The 17,795-nt window shown below is 39.7% G+C and overlaps 1 protein-coding gene across 9 annotated transcripts in view; it reads right to left on the minus strand.

The window, feature by feature from the left end:
* Positions 1 to 2,202: 2,202 nt before the first annotated feature.
* HEPH (hephaestin) overlaps positions 2,203 to 17,795 on the minus strand; it is a 153,910-nt gene continuing 138,317 nt past the window's right edge. For 4 of the 9 annotated variants that reach the window (XM_087427476.1, XM_087427471.1, XM_004439902.3 and 1 more), the window contains 5 exons: positions 16,344 to 16,569; positions 13,400 to 13,539; positions 12,356 to 12,518; positions 9,379 to 9,423; positions 2,203 to 4,696 (listed from right to left, as the gene is read on the minus strand). In XM_087427476.1, the coding sequence (XP_087283602.1) occupies positions 4,464 to 4,696; positions 9,379 to 9,423; positions 12,356 to 12,518; positions 13,400 to 13,539; positions 16,344 to 16,569 (807 nt within the window). In that variant the 3' untranslated portion in view covers positions 2,203 to 4,463. The remainder of the gene's footprint in view (positions 4,697 to 9,378; positions 9,424 to 12,355; positions 12,519 to 13,399; positions 13,540 to 16,343; positions 16,570 to 17,795) is intronic. The other 5 variants (XM_087427473.1, XM_087427470.1, XM_087427477.1 and 2 more) reach the window with 3 other exon arrangements.

Consider the following 17,795-nt stretch of genomic DNA (forward strand, 5'->3'; position numbering starts at 1 on the left):
TGATATCTGAGTGTTTAGAGATTTTCCTGTTGTCTTTCTGTTATTGATTTCTAGTTTGGTTCCATTGTGATCAGAGAACACATACTGTATGATTTCAATTCTTCTAAACTTGCTAATGTTTGTTTAATGGTCCAGCATATGGTCTATGTCAATGAATGTTATATAGTTGTTTGAAAAATCATGTATTCTGCTATTCTTGGTGGAGTGTTTTATACATGTCAGTTATATTCTGTCAATTGATTGTATTATTCAAATCTTTTATATCTTCATTTACCCTTATTTTTGCTGTTTCTATTTTTTTCTTCCTGATTTTCCAGGATTGTTTCTTTCATCATGTACTCTCTGTTGGAACAACTTATAGCCATCCTTTAAGAGTAGGTCTGCTAGCAACAAATTCTTTTAGTTTTCCTTAGTCTGAGAATGTCTTTCTTTCCCTTTGATTTCTGAAGTATAATTTCACTGGATATAGAATTTGTGATTGACAGTCCTTTCCTTTCAGCACTTGAAAAATGTCATGCTACTTCCCTCTGACCTCCACAGCTTCAGATAGAAACCCACTGTCATTCAAATTGATGTTCCCCTATAGGTAATGTGTTGTTTCTCTTGGAATGTTTTCACCATTTTACTTCTTTGTTTTTAGTTTCCAAAAGTTAGATATGCTACGTCTTGGCATAGATTTCTTTGGATTTTCCTATTTGGTGGTCACTCAGCTTTTTGAATATGTAGACATATCTTTTGTCAAATTTAGAAAGTTTTCAACCATTATTTCTTTGAATATTCTTTCAGTTCCAACTTATGTCTTCTCTTCTAGGAATCATATATATGAAGACTGGATCTGTTGCTTTTGTTGTCTAAGCTCCTGGGGCTCTAGTCACTCAATCCATTTTGTCTGTTTGCATTGAGTAAATTCTATTGATCTGTCCTCCAATTCACTAATTCTATCCTCTGTCATTTCTACTCTACTACTGAGCCCATTCAGTAAGGTTTTCTTTTATTTCAGTTATTCTCTTTCCCAGTTCTATACTTTCCATTTATTTTCTTTTTTATAACTTTTGTCGCTTTGCTTAGATTTTCTATTTTTTTTCATTTGTCTCAAGAACATTTGCAATTGCTTGTTGAATAATTTTTATAATGGCTGCTTTAAAATCCTTTTGAGGTAATTTGAATATCTGATTCATCTTAACGTTTGTTTCAGTTGATTGTCTTATCTCATCGAAGTTATGATTTTTCTGGTTCTTGGTATGAGGAAACTCTAAGCCATACTAAAATAATCTATTTTAGGGCTGGCCCCATGGCTTAGCAGTTAAGTGCATGCGCTCCACTGCTGGAGGCCCGGGTTCGGATCCTGGGTGCGCACAAATGCACCACTTCTCTGGCCATGCTGAGGCCACGTCTCACATGCAGCAACTAGAAGGATGTGCAGCTATGACATACAACTATCTACTGGGGCTTTGGGGGGAAAAATAAATAAATAAAATTACAAAATAGTCTATTTTAGGAGGCAGTAACCCTATTTATGTTACCTTACAGGTCTTGGCATAATTTTGTGTTCCAATGACAATGTAACTTTCATAGACTTGGCTGTGTTGTTTTGTTTTGCTTGGTTTCTTGTATTCTTCGTGTCATGGGGCTCCTGCTAATCCCTGCCCAAGTCACTTATTGTCTCTGGGTAGGGAAAGGGATTCTCCAGATTGCAGGCACAAATAATTTTTCCTGGGCTGGGCAGCTTGCTATGTTGAGATACCCCTTGAAGATGCTTCCCAGTGTCTAAGTGGGGGAAGAGAGTTTCTGGCCAGCAAAAATAAGGAGCAGCTTCCCTGGCTACTTGATGTCAGCAGGGCTCCTCTTCAATCCTTCTTTCCAGTGTACCCAGGCCCACCTGGCATTATCACTAGGACTCCTCTTTGATCTTGGGCTGCATTCTGCAAAGTTGGGTTTTGGGAAGATGCCCATTTACTCTGTTGCCCTGTTCTTCTCAAAGCTGCATTTCTCTTATATCTTTTTGAGTCCTTATATTGTTGCCTTTTTTTATTATTTCCAGGGTTTATTTATGTCCAGGGAGAGATGAGTCTCTGACATTTCATCTTACCTGGAAGCCTAATTTATACTTTTATAACATCACTTTTCTGCCTGGAGAATCAATTGTAGGAGGCTAGAGGGAATGTGAGGAAAGCAAGCAGGTGGCTAACACACGAGTCCCAGTAACAGATGGTTGTATTTTAGACTGAGGTGGTAGCAATGAAGATAGAAACAAATGAATCAGTTAAAGACATTTTGAAGGCAAAACAAACAAGATTTGGTTTGAGCAACCAAATGGATGGAAGTGCCACTTAATTGTCAAAAACATCTCCCACATCCCCACTTGGAGAAAACCCATCACAAAAATACATCCTTTTCTGAAATACATGGGCTTGAAGTAACATTCTCCAATCTGGATCAGGATTACACACACAGAAGAAATGTACCCCCACTCCACCTACCTCTCCTTGTCTCAGATTTCTGACCAGGACCAAGCTAACAGCCTCCTAGTTGGGTGTAATATATAACTATTAATTGACTGGAGTCTCCAAAATGCACTAAGTTTTCAATAAACTCCACATTAAAAATAGGCCAAAAGAGTTCCTCTGTTAAGTGTATTTATTATGCCATTGCTTAAATACTCTAACATTTGATTTTATAACTAGCAGTCCAAATGTTCCCCCACCTCCACCCCCCCACTATGTTTCTGAGATTTCCAGTAAAGTTCTCCAGAAAGCCACTGACCACAGTAAACCAAAATGAATGATAGGCTCTGACTTGTGTTTTCCCCTCCAACCATCAATATCATATGTCAACTGAACACCAGCCCTGTGGCTTCTACATTTGATCTAAAGGGATTGCTAATGAGGCAGACAAGTTGGTTGGGAAGACAGGAAATTTGGAGTCAATATGAGAACAAAATATGGATATTAGTGTAGGTTTCCATGATATAGGGGGATGGAACAGGTATTTGGAATCAACCAGATAAAGGCTTGAATCCCTGGTCAGCTTCTAGTTGAATGGCCTTGGGTAAAATCCCTTATTCTCTTTGTCCTTTATTTACTCAAATGTGAAACAAAGTAGCCCTCTGATAGAACTAAGGTAAGTCAAATGCAGTCAGGTATTAGATGTTTTGTAATGTGTAAAGCACTATGTATTTCAGTTATCATCTTGACTGTCCCTGATGTCTCTTCTGTTCTTCACATGCCATGCAAAACAATATTATGTGTACTGCAGTAAGGGTGGCCCATCTCCACTCTATTTCTTGTCTGTGCTCTCTGACCAAGGTTTCAGAAAGGCTTGAACATGCAGGTGACAAAGGAATATTGCTTTAAGGTACCAAAGGGAAGTACTCTGCCCTATAAAGAGACCCCCAAAATTCCAAGGAGATCTCTCATACCCCCAAGTGCCAAAAGAGCCCACAATATCTGTGCCCACCTCTCCTTGCCCAGTGGACAATTGTGAGCCTGGTCTCAGCCCTCTATTTCCCTCTCGCAACTTTTCTTGGCATTTGGAAGACTTTAGGCACCTAAGGGCCAAAAGATAGTACCTGCAACTCTGACTTTGAGGCTTCATCTGGGGCAGCTTCTTCATTTCCAAAACACAAACCTGCAGGCTCTGCAAAAGATAGGCAGACCCATACTATACCTGCCCATCTCCCCACAGCTGAGTGCTCTCTGTTTCAATTATAGTCATAACCTCCCAGAGGCCACAGGGACCATCAAAATCAGCAAGTTCACTCTTACAACATTCTAACAAGTACTTTAATGTACAGGATTTTCTGCCTAAAATATGGAGAGGACCCTCAACATTCCCTTCAGTGAAACTATGCCTGGAACTTGGAGGACTGACTTTCTGAGGAGCTTCTGGCTCCAGAGGTTGTAGATGCTGATGGCAACAGTATTCTATCCACCCACTTCTCCAAAATAGTCCACTGCCAAAGAGAATCAAAATAAAATTTGCATCTTGACATCTCACCCCACCCATTCCCCATCATGCCTATGTTCTTAGTCCTTAGTTTAGATGTGAATTATCTTCACAGCTTACTTAGCCTCAGTTCATATTGAACTTACCTAGGTCCTGGAAAGCAGTAGAAACCTAATCAATGAGTTTTACTCTAGATATCTACTTTATGAGAAGGATCAGTTTTTAGAAATTTCCAGACCTTCTAAGTGTCAGTGTATGATATAATCTAGCTGTTGAAATTTGTGATATAAGATACTAAAGGACTCACCTAGCCCCAGGTGTCCAAGTGGAGTAAAGAAACTAAAGAAAAAGGGAATGCATATCATCTCCATGTGAATAAATAAGCAAAGAAATCCCCAGACAAGTTTGATTCCCAACTCTGCCTCTCTAACTCCCATGCCTCTTTGACAGTGGGGTCAGGTGCTAGTCCATGGCCTACTGGGGGTACATTCCAGATGTGTAGTTCCAGGATCCAGCTGTTACTGCTTGAGGGACAGAAGCTTGAAGCTGTCATCCAGGATGGACCTCCTGTTGCGCCGTACCTTTCTCTGATGATGCTGGTACCACACCACACCACAAAGGGCCAGAGCAATGAACAGGAGAATGACACCCATGGCAATCAAGACAGAGGCCAGCATCTCGATATCCTTTATAGGGATCTGCATGCCCAGCATCTTCACATTGCTTTCTCGAAGGTCTCTGGGGATTGCTGCTGAAATGGAACAAGAGGAAAATGGGCACTCTGAGCTGGAGATTACTTTTAAGGGGCACATTTTTCGGTCAAATCCTGGGAGAGGAGAAATAAATCCATCCAAATAGGACAGAATAAATGTCCCTATCCCTCAAAAGACCAGCTCATGAAGAAAGATTCAGAGATTACAGAAAATCAGGGTAATAAGATGTCACAACTAAGAAAGTCCTTAGGAATCATTGAGGCCACAATCCCCCCATGGAAAGAGCTAAGACTCAGAGTGGGAAGGGCCTTGATATATTTCTTCTAATATATAAAGGCCTGTGATGCATAAAAAAAATAAGATTTGGTTTATATGATTCCACAGAGTAGAATTGGGAGTAATAAGTGGAAACTTCAAGGAAGCAGTTTGACTCAATCATCTAGTTTATCAATGCTCACTTTGACCACCAGACCATGATAACAGCCTGCCACCGTGATGCCCAGTCTCTCATCTCTTTGGGTCATGACAACGCTGATGTTACATTGATCTTTCCAGATGAAATATCTCATTGTCTTAGTTCCTGGCATACAAACTTTTGATGATCTCCAATTAACCTATGGAGTAAAACTCAGACTCAAGCCAGGCATTCAAACTGTTGCAATCAGGCTCTAAGCTACTCTTTCTAGTCCTATCTACCACAGCCACAGCCACTCATTCTTTGTTCTCCAGAATAGGTGATCCTCTTTCAGGCTTCCAAGACTTTCTTGGAACGCCCTTTGCCTGAACATCCTTTCTTCCTTTTCACCATTCTATCCCCAGCTTAAATGTTCCAGGTCTCTGCAAAGCTTTCTTTAATTCAGCTAGACAGTTAAAGGTCCTTTCTTTTGTTATCCCAAAGTATCTGTACTATTTGTACTCCTACAAGCATACTTCATTTTATTGCACTTTGTTTTACTGCTCTTCACAGATATTGCATTTTTTTTTTACAAATTGAAGGTTTGTGGCAACCCTGCATCAAACAATTCTATCAGAGCTATTTTTCTAAAAGTATTTTCTCACTTTGTGCCTCTGTGTCACAATTTGGTAATTCTTTCAATATTTCAAACTTTTTCATTATTATTATATATTTTTTGATGATCTGTGATCAGTGATTTTTGATGTAATTGTTTTGGGGTGCCACAAACCGCACCCATATAAGATGGTGAACTTAATCAATAAATGTGGTGTGTGTTCTGGCTTCTCCATAAACTGGCTGTTCCCCCATCTCTGTTCCTCTCCTTGGGCCTCCCTGTTCCCGAGACACAACAATATTGAAATTAAGCCAATTAATAACCCTACAATGGACTCTAAGTGTTCAAGTTAAAAGAAGAGTCACACATTTCTCACTTCAAAAGCTAGAAATGATTAAGCTTAGTTGGAAAGGCATGTCAAAAGCCAACATAGGCCAAAAGATAGGCCTTTTGTGCCAAACAATTAACCAAGTTGTGAATGCAAAAGAAAAGTTCTTGAAGGAAATTAAAAGTGCTACTCCAATGAACATATGAATGATAAGAAAGCAAAACAGCCTTATTGCTGATATGGAGAAAGTTTTGGTGATCTTAATAGAAGATCAAACCAGCTACAACAGTTTAGCTGAGGAAACTTAGGCCAAAGCCTAGTCCAGAGTAAGACCCTAACTCTCTTCAATTCTATGAAGGCTCAGAGAGGTGAGGAAGTTGTAGAAGAAAAGTCTGAAGCTAGCAGAGTTTGGTTCCTGAGGTTTGAGGAAAAAAGCTGTCTTCATAACATGAAAGTGCAAGGTGAAACAGCAAATGGTGATGTAGAAGCTGCAGCAAGTTATCCAGAAAATCTAGCTAAGGTAATTAATGAAGTTGGCTACTAAATAATAGATTTTCAGTGTAGACAAGACAGCTTTATACTGAAAGAAGATGCCATCTAGGTCTTCATAACTAAAGAAGAGAAGTCATAATGTCTGGCTTCAAAGTTTCAAAGGACAGGCTGGCTCTCTTGTTAGGGGCTAATGCAGTTGGTGACTTTAAGTTGAAGTCAAAGCTCATTTACTATTTTGAAAATCCTAGGGCCTCTAACAATTATGCTACATATACTCTGCCTGTGCTCTGTAAATGGAACAACAAGGCCTGGATGGCAGCACATCTGTTTATAACATGGTATATTGAATATTTTAAGCCCACTGCATTGACTTACTTCTCAGATAAAAAGATTCCTTTCAAAATATTACTGCTCATTGACAATGCACCTGGTCCCCCAAGAGCTCTGATAGAAGTATGCAATTAAATTAATGTTGTTTTCATGGCTGCAAACACAACATTCATTCTGCAGCCTATGAATTAAGGAATTATTTTGACTTTCAAGTCTTATTATGTGAGAATTATATTTTGTAAGGCTCCAGTTGCCATAGATAGTGATTTTTCTGATGGATCTGGGCAAAGTAAATTGAAAACCTTCTGGAAAGGATTCACTATTCTAGATGCCATTAAGAACATTCATGATTCATGGGAAGAGGTCAAAATATCAACATCAACAGGAGGTTGGAAGAAATTGATTCCTACTCTCATGGATGACTTTGAGGGGTTCAAGACTTCAGTGGAGAAAGTAACTGCAGATGTGGTGGAAATAGCATGAGAACTAAAATTAAAACTGGAGCCTGTAGATGTGACTGATAAAACCTTAACAGATGAAGAGTTGTGTCTTAAGGATGACCAAAGAAAGTGGTTTCTTGAGATCGAATCTACTCCTGGTGAAGATGCTGTGAAGGTTGTTGAAATGACAACAAAGGATTTAGAGTATTATATAAACTTAGTTGATAAGCAGCAGCAGGGTTTGAGAGGATTGACTCCAATTTTGAAAGATTTCTACTGTAGATAAAATGCTATCAAACAGCATTATATGCTATAGAGAAATTGTTCATGAAAGGAAGAGTCAATTGATGGGGCAAACTTCATTTCTGTCTTATTTTAAAAAATTGCCACAGTCATCCCAACCTTCAGCAACCACCACCCTGATTAGTCAGCAGCCATCAAAATAGAGGCAAGCTCCTCCACCAGAAAAAGATTTTGACTCACTGAAGGCTCACAGGATGGTTAGCATTTTTTAGCAATAAAGTATTTTTCAATTAAAGAATGTACGTTGTTTTTTTAAAACATAATGCCATTGTAAACTTAATATACTACAGTATAGTGTAAACATAACTGTTATATGCACTGGGAAACCAAAAATTTTGTGTGACTCACTTTATTGCAATATTCACCTTATTGTGGTGGTCTGAAACTGAACCTGCAATATCTCCAAGGTATGCCTGTATGTTCATGGGCCAAATGACATAATCCCCCCTCTCTTCTGCACTTAAGTCTCCTTTTTTTATAAAATGGGGATAATAACCACACTTAAGTCAGAGGTTTATTGTGAGGTTTAAGTGAGTTAATATTTATAAAATATTTAGCATAGCACCTGGAAGATAGCAAATGCACAACTGACAGCTGTTATTATTGTTCACCCTTTTTTACAACCTATAGCATCTGGTATTACAATTATTGTTTCTGTGTCTCACTCCATTTTTAGACACAAATCTCCTGGAAAGTAGTGACTATGTCTTACTTGTTTTGGTGTCCCTGGCACTCAGCATGTTTGATGAATGTATAACTAGATGAATGAATCTTCTTACAAAACTGAGAGAAGATAAAATATAATGAGTTCAAACAGAAGCTGAAAAACATCTTGGTTCTGAGTTTACATTCTAACACTTACTCCTCTTGTGACCTTGGACAAATCACTTTCCATCTCTCAGTTTCTCATGTAGGAAATTATTGGGTTTTATTAGATCAACAGTTTTGAGAGTTTTTTCTCCACTGTGGAACCTTTTAACAAGCAAGAGCTTATGAGGATGTATGCACGTACACACAAATATGTATGTGTGCATATACAATTATATGCACACAGTATGTATATACACACAAATATAGCTGTATGTGTATATATACAAATACATACATATATATGTATGGTACTCCACTCTCCCAGCCTCAACTTACCTCTCCCCAAGTCCTCCAGGAAATACATAGGCATATCACTAGGATTTTTCCAACTACAGCTAAAAAATCTCCAGACTAAACTGATGATTTCTAATATCCTTTCTAGTTCTCATAACTTTTGAATCTCTCTCAGTCCAGGTACAAATGGGGTGGAGAGTGAAAGCACTATTTGGACCTAAGCTGGATAAGACATGAATCTTTATTTTCTTGAAAAGCAGAAATGGCTGGTTCCAAAGAGTCAACTATTTGGTATCTCATAGGAGCAAGAATAAAAATAGCTGGTGCAGACTGTTTGGTATTTGTTCTAGTTTCACACTATCCCTGTGGGGAATTCATGTGTGCTACAGCTCCTTTGTGCCCAAGCCAGCAAGACCATGAATTTTCTCCCTCCTCACACATTAGGTGAGAGGCTAAGATAGCAGCCTTCAACTGGGGATAATGCTGTTTTCCCCAACTCAGGAGGTTCGGGGTGGGGGCCAAAGAGAATAAACCTGCTGAAGGAAGCTGAACCTCAGGTTCCTGGCTTCTGAAGTCTTATGGAAATCTCAGGATGCTTCCTGCTAGTATTGTGGTCCACCTTTTGTTTATGTGAATCCCATATTCTACAGGCACTGTACCTCCCCCCAAATGCACACCAAATATAATTACCCAGTCTGCATCAGTCTCCCTACCTTTTCCAATCTCTTTGGTGATGGTGGTGATAGTGCTTAATTGTTCTGGAGGAAAAAAAAAGAAAAACAAGAGGTTAGTCCTGTTACTCTTCTACCAATCCACAGGCTTGCTGTGGGAGGTTAGCATTGGTTGGAGGAATCTCTTTGTGGTATAGTAAGCAAAATGAAGGTGCTGGAATTAACTACCTTATGGACAAAGTCAATATTGGTATGTGGATTTGATTTTGAGTAGTGACACAAAATATAAGAGCATAGGCTTAGGAGACCAAAAGGTAAGTCACCTCTCTGCCATTATGTACATATTTATTGGCACTTCCTCTATCCCTATTGCTCTTTTTGCCACCTTTTTCCACCCTCCCTTCAGGAAGTCCCTGCTCCTTGTCAAACCTACATCCCTACATATTCGACCTCTTCTCAGAATACTTCTTCCTCTTCTTGCTTTAATGAGGTTGAGATTTTTTCTGAGGACTATGCTTGCTTTACATCCTCTCAACACTGCTTTGAGATGATTGTTCCTCCCTTTTTTGTAAAGATCTATCTCTTTTGAGGTTCATATTATTTGGCTAGGAAAACCACAACCACTTCGTTCATTGTTACCTAGCAGTTCTCTTCCTTTGTGAAAGTCTTTGGTACCTGGCTCAGTCTTCTTCTTCCTCAATTCCCACCATAAGTGTTGACCCATCCAACACTCAGGCCTCACAATTTCTGGATCAATTAACTCCAATGACTTTCACATCTACTCCAATTCTATCAACAACTCCCGTGGTCACATTGGACTTGCTATGTGGAACTGCTCCATCTCAGAAATCTATAATCTAACAAAATCCTGCTATCTTTTTCGTGCTCTGATGCTATTTATTCCATTTAATCTGTTATTCCCTCTCATGAAGACCTCTAGCTCCTGGACACTTCCATTTTTTTTTTCGACCTACCAGCTTTATCCTGTCTTTTCTTTTATTCCTGGTCAGGCTAAACTCCATGGTCTATCACTTCAACTACTAACTTCCAAGAGTGTTATAATCATCTACTGAAACTCCAGTAAGTATACTTTCCTTGTATTTTGTCTGGTATGCTGAATGCTGGTGGAGAAAATAACACAATTGTACAGCTTAATATTATTTGTGTCCAGTTTTAACTAAGCCCTCAATGCTGCCTGACAATTATTAATTTATTTTCCATCACTTAGACTAAACACTTTTCCCATCTCCAAGAGTAGCTATTTCAAACCTTTGCCCACTTTCCTCAAGCCCCTCACCCTACCACCTATCCTTCACTTGTAGCAGATGATTCTGTCTCCTCCATCACAGATGAAACAGAAACCATAGACAAAAATATTCTACCTTTCTGTCAAGCCCCTCACCAAAACCTACACATTGATCTTTTTCTTTTCTGTCTTCTCTCTTCTTTTAGTAGAAGAAATGACCATATTCCAGGCTAATCTTTCATTTTAGTTCTGGTTTTCATCCCTTCATTCCTCACCAGAAACCTTGTTCCAACAATTAGTATTTTCTTCCTTATCTGTCTTCAAACTCTTACCTCTGATTGGCTTTTTAACACATATGTGGTTGCAATAATATCAGATTAGACCATAGCGGGTTATAAACAAGGCAAACAGGTAAGATTTGTGAGCTAGCTTATTGTCATAGAGAGATATAAGCTATCCTTATTCGTGGAAGTTCCCTGATGATATGAATTGAGATAGACTCTCATCTATTAGATGGCCCATATTTGGGATGACCCATTATTACACACAGAGACAATCTGTTGTCTTGGATCTATAGCATCTTGATGACACATGAATTCGTCACTTGAATTTGGTTCTAATGGATGGCAAAACACAACAAAAAATTCTGTGTGCCTATCTGGGTGGTAGGGAACAGTACTAGAGTAGTAAGTGCAAGCTACATTCTAGCAGTATGGGTTACTGGAAAACAAAGCTTTTCAAAGATACAGGAAATCAAAATGTATAATTATTTGTCTCCTTCCCTGGAGTAAACAGCAGAGGTGTATTCTCTACCCTGATTTGCTAAGCCTTTTTGAATGCACAAACACACTTTCCCACTTTCTATTCCTCCTGATAGATTGCCAATAGCTGTCAATTCCAGAATACCTACCTCAATACCACCAGTTTTCAAAGAAGTGTGACAAATTTTTAAAGAAGCACAAGAGAAAAAAAAAATCCCTGGATTCCTGTGGGCCCCAGTAGGTTCTATAAGGCCTCTTGGAAGGAGGATACTGCTGAATACTGGACTCAGGTCAAGAGGTTTAGGAGGTGAGACACTTAACCCTTTAATGACCCAAAGACACAAAATCCAAAACATCCTACCCTTCCACATTCTTGGTGATGAACAGAGATTGACTGGTAAAGAAACTACCCCAGCTATTCACTCTCCATATAAAAATTGTAAGTAAAAAGATTTTCCACTCATGGTAGCAACTCTGTCTGGGATAAGCTGGCCTGTAATCAAAGGCCAATATCTCATTCAAGCCTTAGACAGAGTTGTTCCAGGACAGAAAGAACTGCCTTTCACAATTCTCATGAAACAAATCAATTAATGGGTAAACGTTAGAATTATATTTTTTCTTTTTTAAAAAAGAACTCATTAGCAAGATTCTTTGAAATAGTCAGTACCTCTAATGAGTCCTAAAACAATAAATTCATATGCAAATAAAATGTATTTCAAAGGAAGTAAATCTTCACTATGCTGCAATGCATAGAACCCAACCAGTTTCAGGCTGGGTCAACCCATGTGAGCTCAACAGGTGTCAAAGTAATTAGGAGGGTGCAGGAGCAAGGGGGCAATGGAGAATGAGAAATATTGGTTGGGAGAACACCTAGAGGGGTGTATGCTCTGTCTTAAGTCCTGGTTCTTCTGGGATCAGAAGGACAGATGCAAGAGACTTTGGGGGATTTTCTGGTTCCTATAGGCTAGATAAAGTGCTAGAAGATGGCCCATCTTGGGTAGTTAGGCCTTACCTCTTTGGGACAAGACAGTAAAGAGGGTCTCCATGCCAGCATGGACGTGATCAGTAACATGGCAGTGTATCAGCCATGTCCCAGGGTTGCTGGCTACCATCTCCACAACCTCAAAGGTCCCTGGGAACAGATCAACCACATCTGCCCGGTAGCTCTCTCCATTCTGCAAGAGAGATTGGGGTGAGGGAGAGGAAGTCAAGGGTATAGAGATCACCTCAGAGCTGATAAGAACTAAAAAGCTTGAATGTCCACATCAGGGACATAGGACTCCAAGATTCGTAGACCAGAGAGCAACTTAAAAAGTCCACCACCTTATCTCTCTCCCCTGTGAACTCATCCACACAAACTGAATCAACAGAAGAGACTCTCTCCTCCTACTTTTTCTTAAGGTGTCCTAAAGTAAAAGACATTCTAGCTTCCTTTAGGGGGCTTAACACTAATATATACAAATTTTTAAGCAGGCTGAAATCTGGGGAAATTTGCTTAGGCCTTGACTCCTAGGAAGGATCCACATATTTCCTTTAGAAATGGAACTCAATTTAGTCTTTCCTCCATGCCATCACTTTATCAACACTTCTGGATCTTTAAGTCTATATCAGTGCCAACACTGCCCCCTTCTCCAAAAACTAAATCATCTTCTTCAAAACCTACATGTTGTCCCATTCAGCTCTTGAATTGAATTTCTTCTTATAATGGATTAAGGACTTTTAGAGATTCTGAGACACCAGTCTGAAATTCCTTGCTCTTAGGATGACTGCTCACTGTGTCTCAAGTCCGTTACTAAAACCCAATTATATTGATTCCTTCAATCTTCTTACGCCATAAATAAGCCACTTGTTTCTTCTATATCAGAGGGGAAAGCTAAGGCCTAAAGGGAAGTGACTGGCCGTGGGATACAAGCCAAACTAGAATTCTCAGCTTAATGCTCCATGTACAAGACCTCTCCTCTTTCAAGTGATTATTATCCTGTTCCTTGCTATTCCCTTCTTCGTCAAAACACTCCTCTAATCACCCCTGAGGGGCTCAGCCCTCTTTCCAGCTCACCCGATAGAGGAAGCTCTCTGCATGGAAGTGGACAGTGTGTAGGTCAATATCTTGGCCCATGGCCAGCATGTACCAGGCCACTCGTTCTCCTTGGTACATGGTAAGACCCTTGAGGTTGGCATAGACCTTTCCATTAATGGCTGTAAAAGAAGAAAAAAGTCTCTTATATCTCTCATTTTGACTTCCTATTGCCACATCCCTAGGGATAGCCCTTATCATTTCTGATGATAGTAATAGCCACCTAACTTCTCTCATCTCTATTCCATTTGTCCCCCTCCAGTTTATCTTCCACATAGGTGTTATCAGGTTGCGCTCTCTAAATAACTAATCTGACCATGTCATTATGTTGCTTAAAATACTTTAACAGCTTCCTCCTGCCCAAAAGAGCAGGTCCATGGATCCTTAGCTCAGCCAACAAGGTCCTTCAAAATATAGCCCCAAACCACCTTCCCAGACTTATCTCCCACTATCTAACACATTTATTCTAATTAGGGTGATTTCTTCATATGCATGTTCTTTGTGTCCTTGCTCATGCTTCTGATCTTCGAACCCAGAAATTTTGCCTCCTTTTATCTATCTTTTCAAAGCCCAGTCAAACCTTTACCTTCTCCAAGAACACTTCCCTAATCTAGCTCCCTTCAGTACTTCCCATCCCTTGCATTCCCTTCCACCTCCGAACTCCTCTAATACTGTCTGTACCACTCTTTGGAACTCACCAGAAACTGCTTTCTACATTTATCTATTTTTTAATTTGTGGAAGTTCCCATCTCCAACTAGACTGTAGGTTCCTAGTAAGCAGGAAATGAATGTAAATACTATAGTACTATAGTTTCCTTGCATGCTTCAGAACACCCAGCAGACACCTGAGCCTACAATATATATTAAAAAAAGACTGTCACCTTCTTGGAATTAATAATTACAAATTAATAATGATATTAATGCATGGGCCTCACTATCTGCCTCTTCCTAGGCCATATCCTATGCTCTAAAGACAACAAACTACTCATGACTATGTTAATTCACACTGTCAGGACTACGCCCAGGACACATTTCCCCACTACTTGTGTTCTTACAGAGGCAAGGTAATTTCTACTCTATACCCTAAAAGGGTAAATAATTGGAGGAACATTTACAGCCTGCTTTGTATTTACCCTCACCAAATTGTGAGTTTGAGAGAAGGAACTAAACATACTCAACAGCCCCTTCTGAATTTTCTCTCTCTTGGATCAGTTTGACCACAGAAAGGGGTATAAACAGACTTACTATTCCATTGTGGGGAAGATTCTGTCCCTGCAAGGGAAGAGGGCTATTGTTGTCCATTTTGTCAATGACAGGGTAGAAAATCTATTCATTGCAGGGCGAGTATTAGCAAGCCCATTTAGTTGCAGAACTAAATTTAGTTTTCCAATTAGCCTTCACAGTAACCTCACATTTGATCTTAAACATCTCTGTCTCTTTCTCAATCAGTTCAGGAGTCTGGAAGGGAAGGGATGGATATATTTATTTGCCCTCAGACCTCAATATTATTTATATTTTATCTCCAGTACCAGCACTCAGAAAGATCTCAACAAGTACCTGATAGACAGGTAGATGGATTGATACCTGAAGAATTTGAATGAATGAACACATAAACAAACAGATAGAAATAAGCACTAGCCAGGGCCAGCCCCGTGGCTTAGCGGTTAAGTGCACACACTCCGCTACTGGCGGCCTGGGTTCGGATCCCAGGCGTGCACCGACAAACCGCTTCTCCTGCCATGCTGAGGCCGTGTCCCACATAAAGCAACTGGAAGGATGTGCAACTATGACATACAACTATCTACTGGGGCTTTGTGGGAAAAAAAAAAGGAGGAGGATTGGCAATAGATGTTAGCTCAGAGCCGGTCTTCCTCAGCAAAAAGGGGAGGATTAGCACGGATATTAGCTCAGGGCTGACCTTCCTCACGAAAAAAAAAAAAAGAAGAAGAAAGAAGCACTAGCCAAACCCCTGCACTAGCAAGATCTAACTGTGCACTCATTCCCTTTTTGTCCTGGGCAATTTATTTCTCTGATTTGACAAGAGCTAAAAAGTTCACTTTGTAAAGCTTGTGAATTATCTGTTCCAATGAGAATCATTCATATCTCCATCAAGAGGAAATAGCTAGAATCTGTATGACAATGAGACACTACTTTTGAGTTTCATTAGAGTCACTATCAAAGCTGCACCTTATCCTCAGATCCAAGAAATATTGCACTAGAAGGGACAGTGAGAATTCACTTTATACATTCCACCACACTTAAGTTCTCCCTCTCATTTAAGATTTTCTCTTATTTTTGAAAAGATACACAGATCTCTAGAACAAAGAAAGGCTTGGATGCACAATTTCCCTCCAAAATCAATTTGAGCATTAAAAGCTCTTCCTTGTATACAATATAAACCCAGTATGCTACTCTCTGAGGCTCTCTCTTTCAATTTTTCTATCTGTAAATTGAAGTTTTGTTTTAAAAATAGGCTAAACGACAAGCTGTCCATCTGTCTACTTTAAAGTCTATTGAAAAAGCAGATCTCAGATTCAGAGTGATAGGTAAATAAGATAATATTGAGAGACTAAGGATTTTAAAGCAGAGGGCCCGAAGTAGCCAGATCACCAAGTATACTGAGGATCATAAATGTTCATCTTACCTTCTCTAACATGTTAAAATGTGCTAGTGTCATCACAGCAACTTTACAGAGTCAGCTTCTTGTTTCCTGGGCACCTGATCTAGTGTGGACCATCACATATCTACTTTGTGTATATAAAAGTACAATAGTAGGAGACATTTCTTTTAATTTGTCCTATTCCACCTTCCCATCTTCCCATCCTTTCAGGAATTATGCTCCCTTAGGTGGTGATGAGCCTATCAGATAACCCCATGCAACCAGTGGGGACTTCTTTGGAAGAGGGATAGATGCTTTTTTACAGACCATGCATTTTATTGCTCTCCAAAAAAGTCTCATCTTGTAGGTTAACTCGGTCTGGCTCCTGGGGCCCGTGGGTTGCCACATTCTCCTCCAAATACCAAGACTGGTTCTCATCAAAGATCAAGAATAACAAGGCAAATTCTCTGTCCACGTCACTCCGTCCTCCATGGGGCTTCAGGATGCCTTTTCGGCAGATGGCCAAGGGCCCCACCAGGCCACTATACATGTCCTGAGGATGGGAGGAAGGGAGATAGAGTGAAAGAGTTGGGGTTGTTCCTGGGTGGCAGCACTCTACATGAAGGCAGGCTGACACCCAAGCCCACTGTACGCTCAGAACTTCATCATAATGACTTAGATTTATAAGCACCTCCACTATGTTATCTGAATTCATCTTTACAACCATCTTGGGACACAGGTAAGATGCTTTAGCTAGGTTGGACTATTCATTGATCTCCAAACCCATCAAGCAATTTCACAACTCAGTGCCTTTCTTATGCTGTTTCTTCCTCCTGTAATGTCCCTTTCACCATATCCCTTATTATATGGCATACTGCTATTCAGCTTTCAAGGCTCAAAGTACATGTACCTTCCATTGTGATGCCTTCTCCAGCTTCCCTATTATTCATCCCTTCCTCCAAGCAGAAGTAATCACTCCCTCATGGACCCTCATAGCACTTTCTATTATATGGTTTTAAGGAGCTGCTAATATTATGCTATCTTGAAAATATCCTTTTGTTATATTTATATTTACATTTACATTTACATACACATTTATAGTTGGCCCTCCATATCCACGGATTCCTCATCCACAGATTCAACGAACCATAAATCAAAAGGCCTACAATGGTTGTGTCTGTACTGAACATGTACAGACTTTTTTCTTATTATTATTCCCTAAAGAATGCAGTATAACAACTATTTACATACCATTTACATTGTATTAGGTATTATAAGTAATCGAAATATGATTTAAAGTATACAGGAGGATGTGTGTAGGTTATATGCAAATATTATGCCATTTTATATAAGGGACTTGAGCAACCATAGATTTTGGTATCTGCAGAGGTCCGGGAGCCAATCCCCCATGGCTACCGAGGGATGACTGTATTTAATGCTAAAATTATGTTTATATTCATCTGTCTCCCCAACTAGATCATACTCTTTGAAGTTGGGAACTGTATCTTACATTTGTATCACCCAAAGCACCAAGTAAAATGCTTAAAATGTAGTAGGCTCTCAATAAATGATTGCTGACATCTGGCTGTGGCTAGGTGGCTAGATAAACCCATTTTCGAGATGAGGAAACAAAGGCAGAATGACTTGTCTAAAGTCATTCCAAAGGCAACATAGAACCATATTTGGGGCTAGTACCCTGATCTCTTGACAATCAATCCTAGGCTTTTTAAATGAGACCATGTTGCCTTATGGGATCTAAGAAGAGGAAACAAGGAACGA

This window comes from Ceratotherium simum, chromosome X (assembly GCF_057802395.1).
Source record: "Ceratotherium simum simum isolate JZ-2026a chromosome X, ASM5780239v1, whole genome shotgun sequence".
Classification (NCBI taxonomy): domain Eukaryota; kingdom Metazoa; phylum Chordata; class Mammalia; order Perissodactyla; family Rhinocerotidae; genus Ceratotherium; species Ceratotherium simum.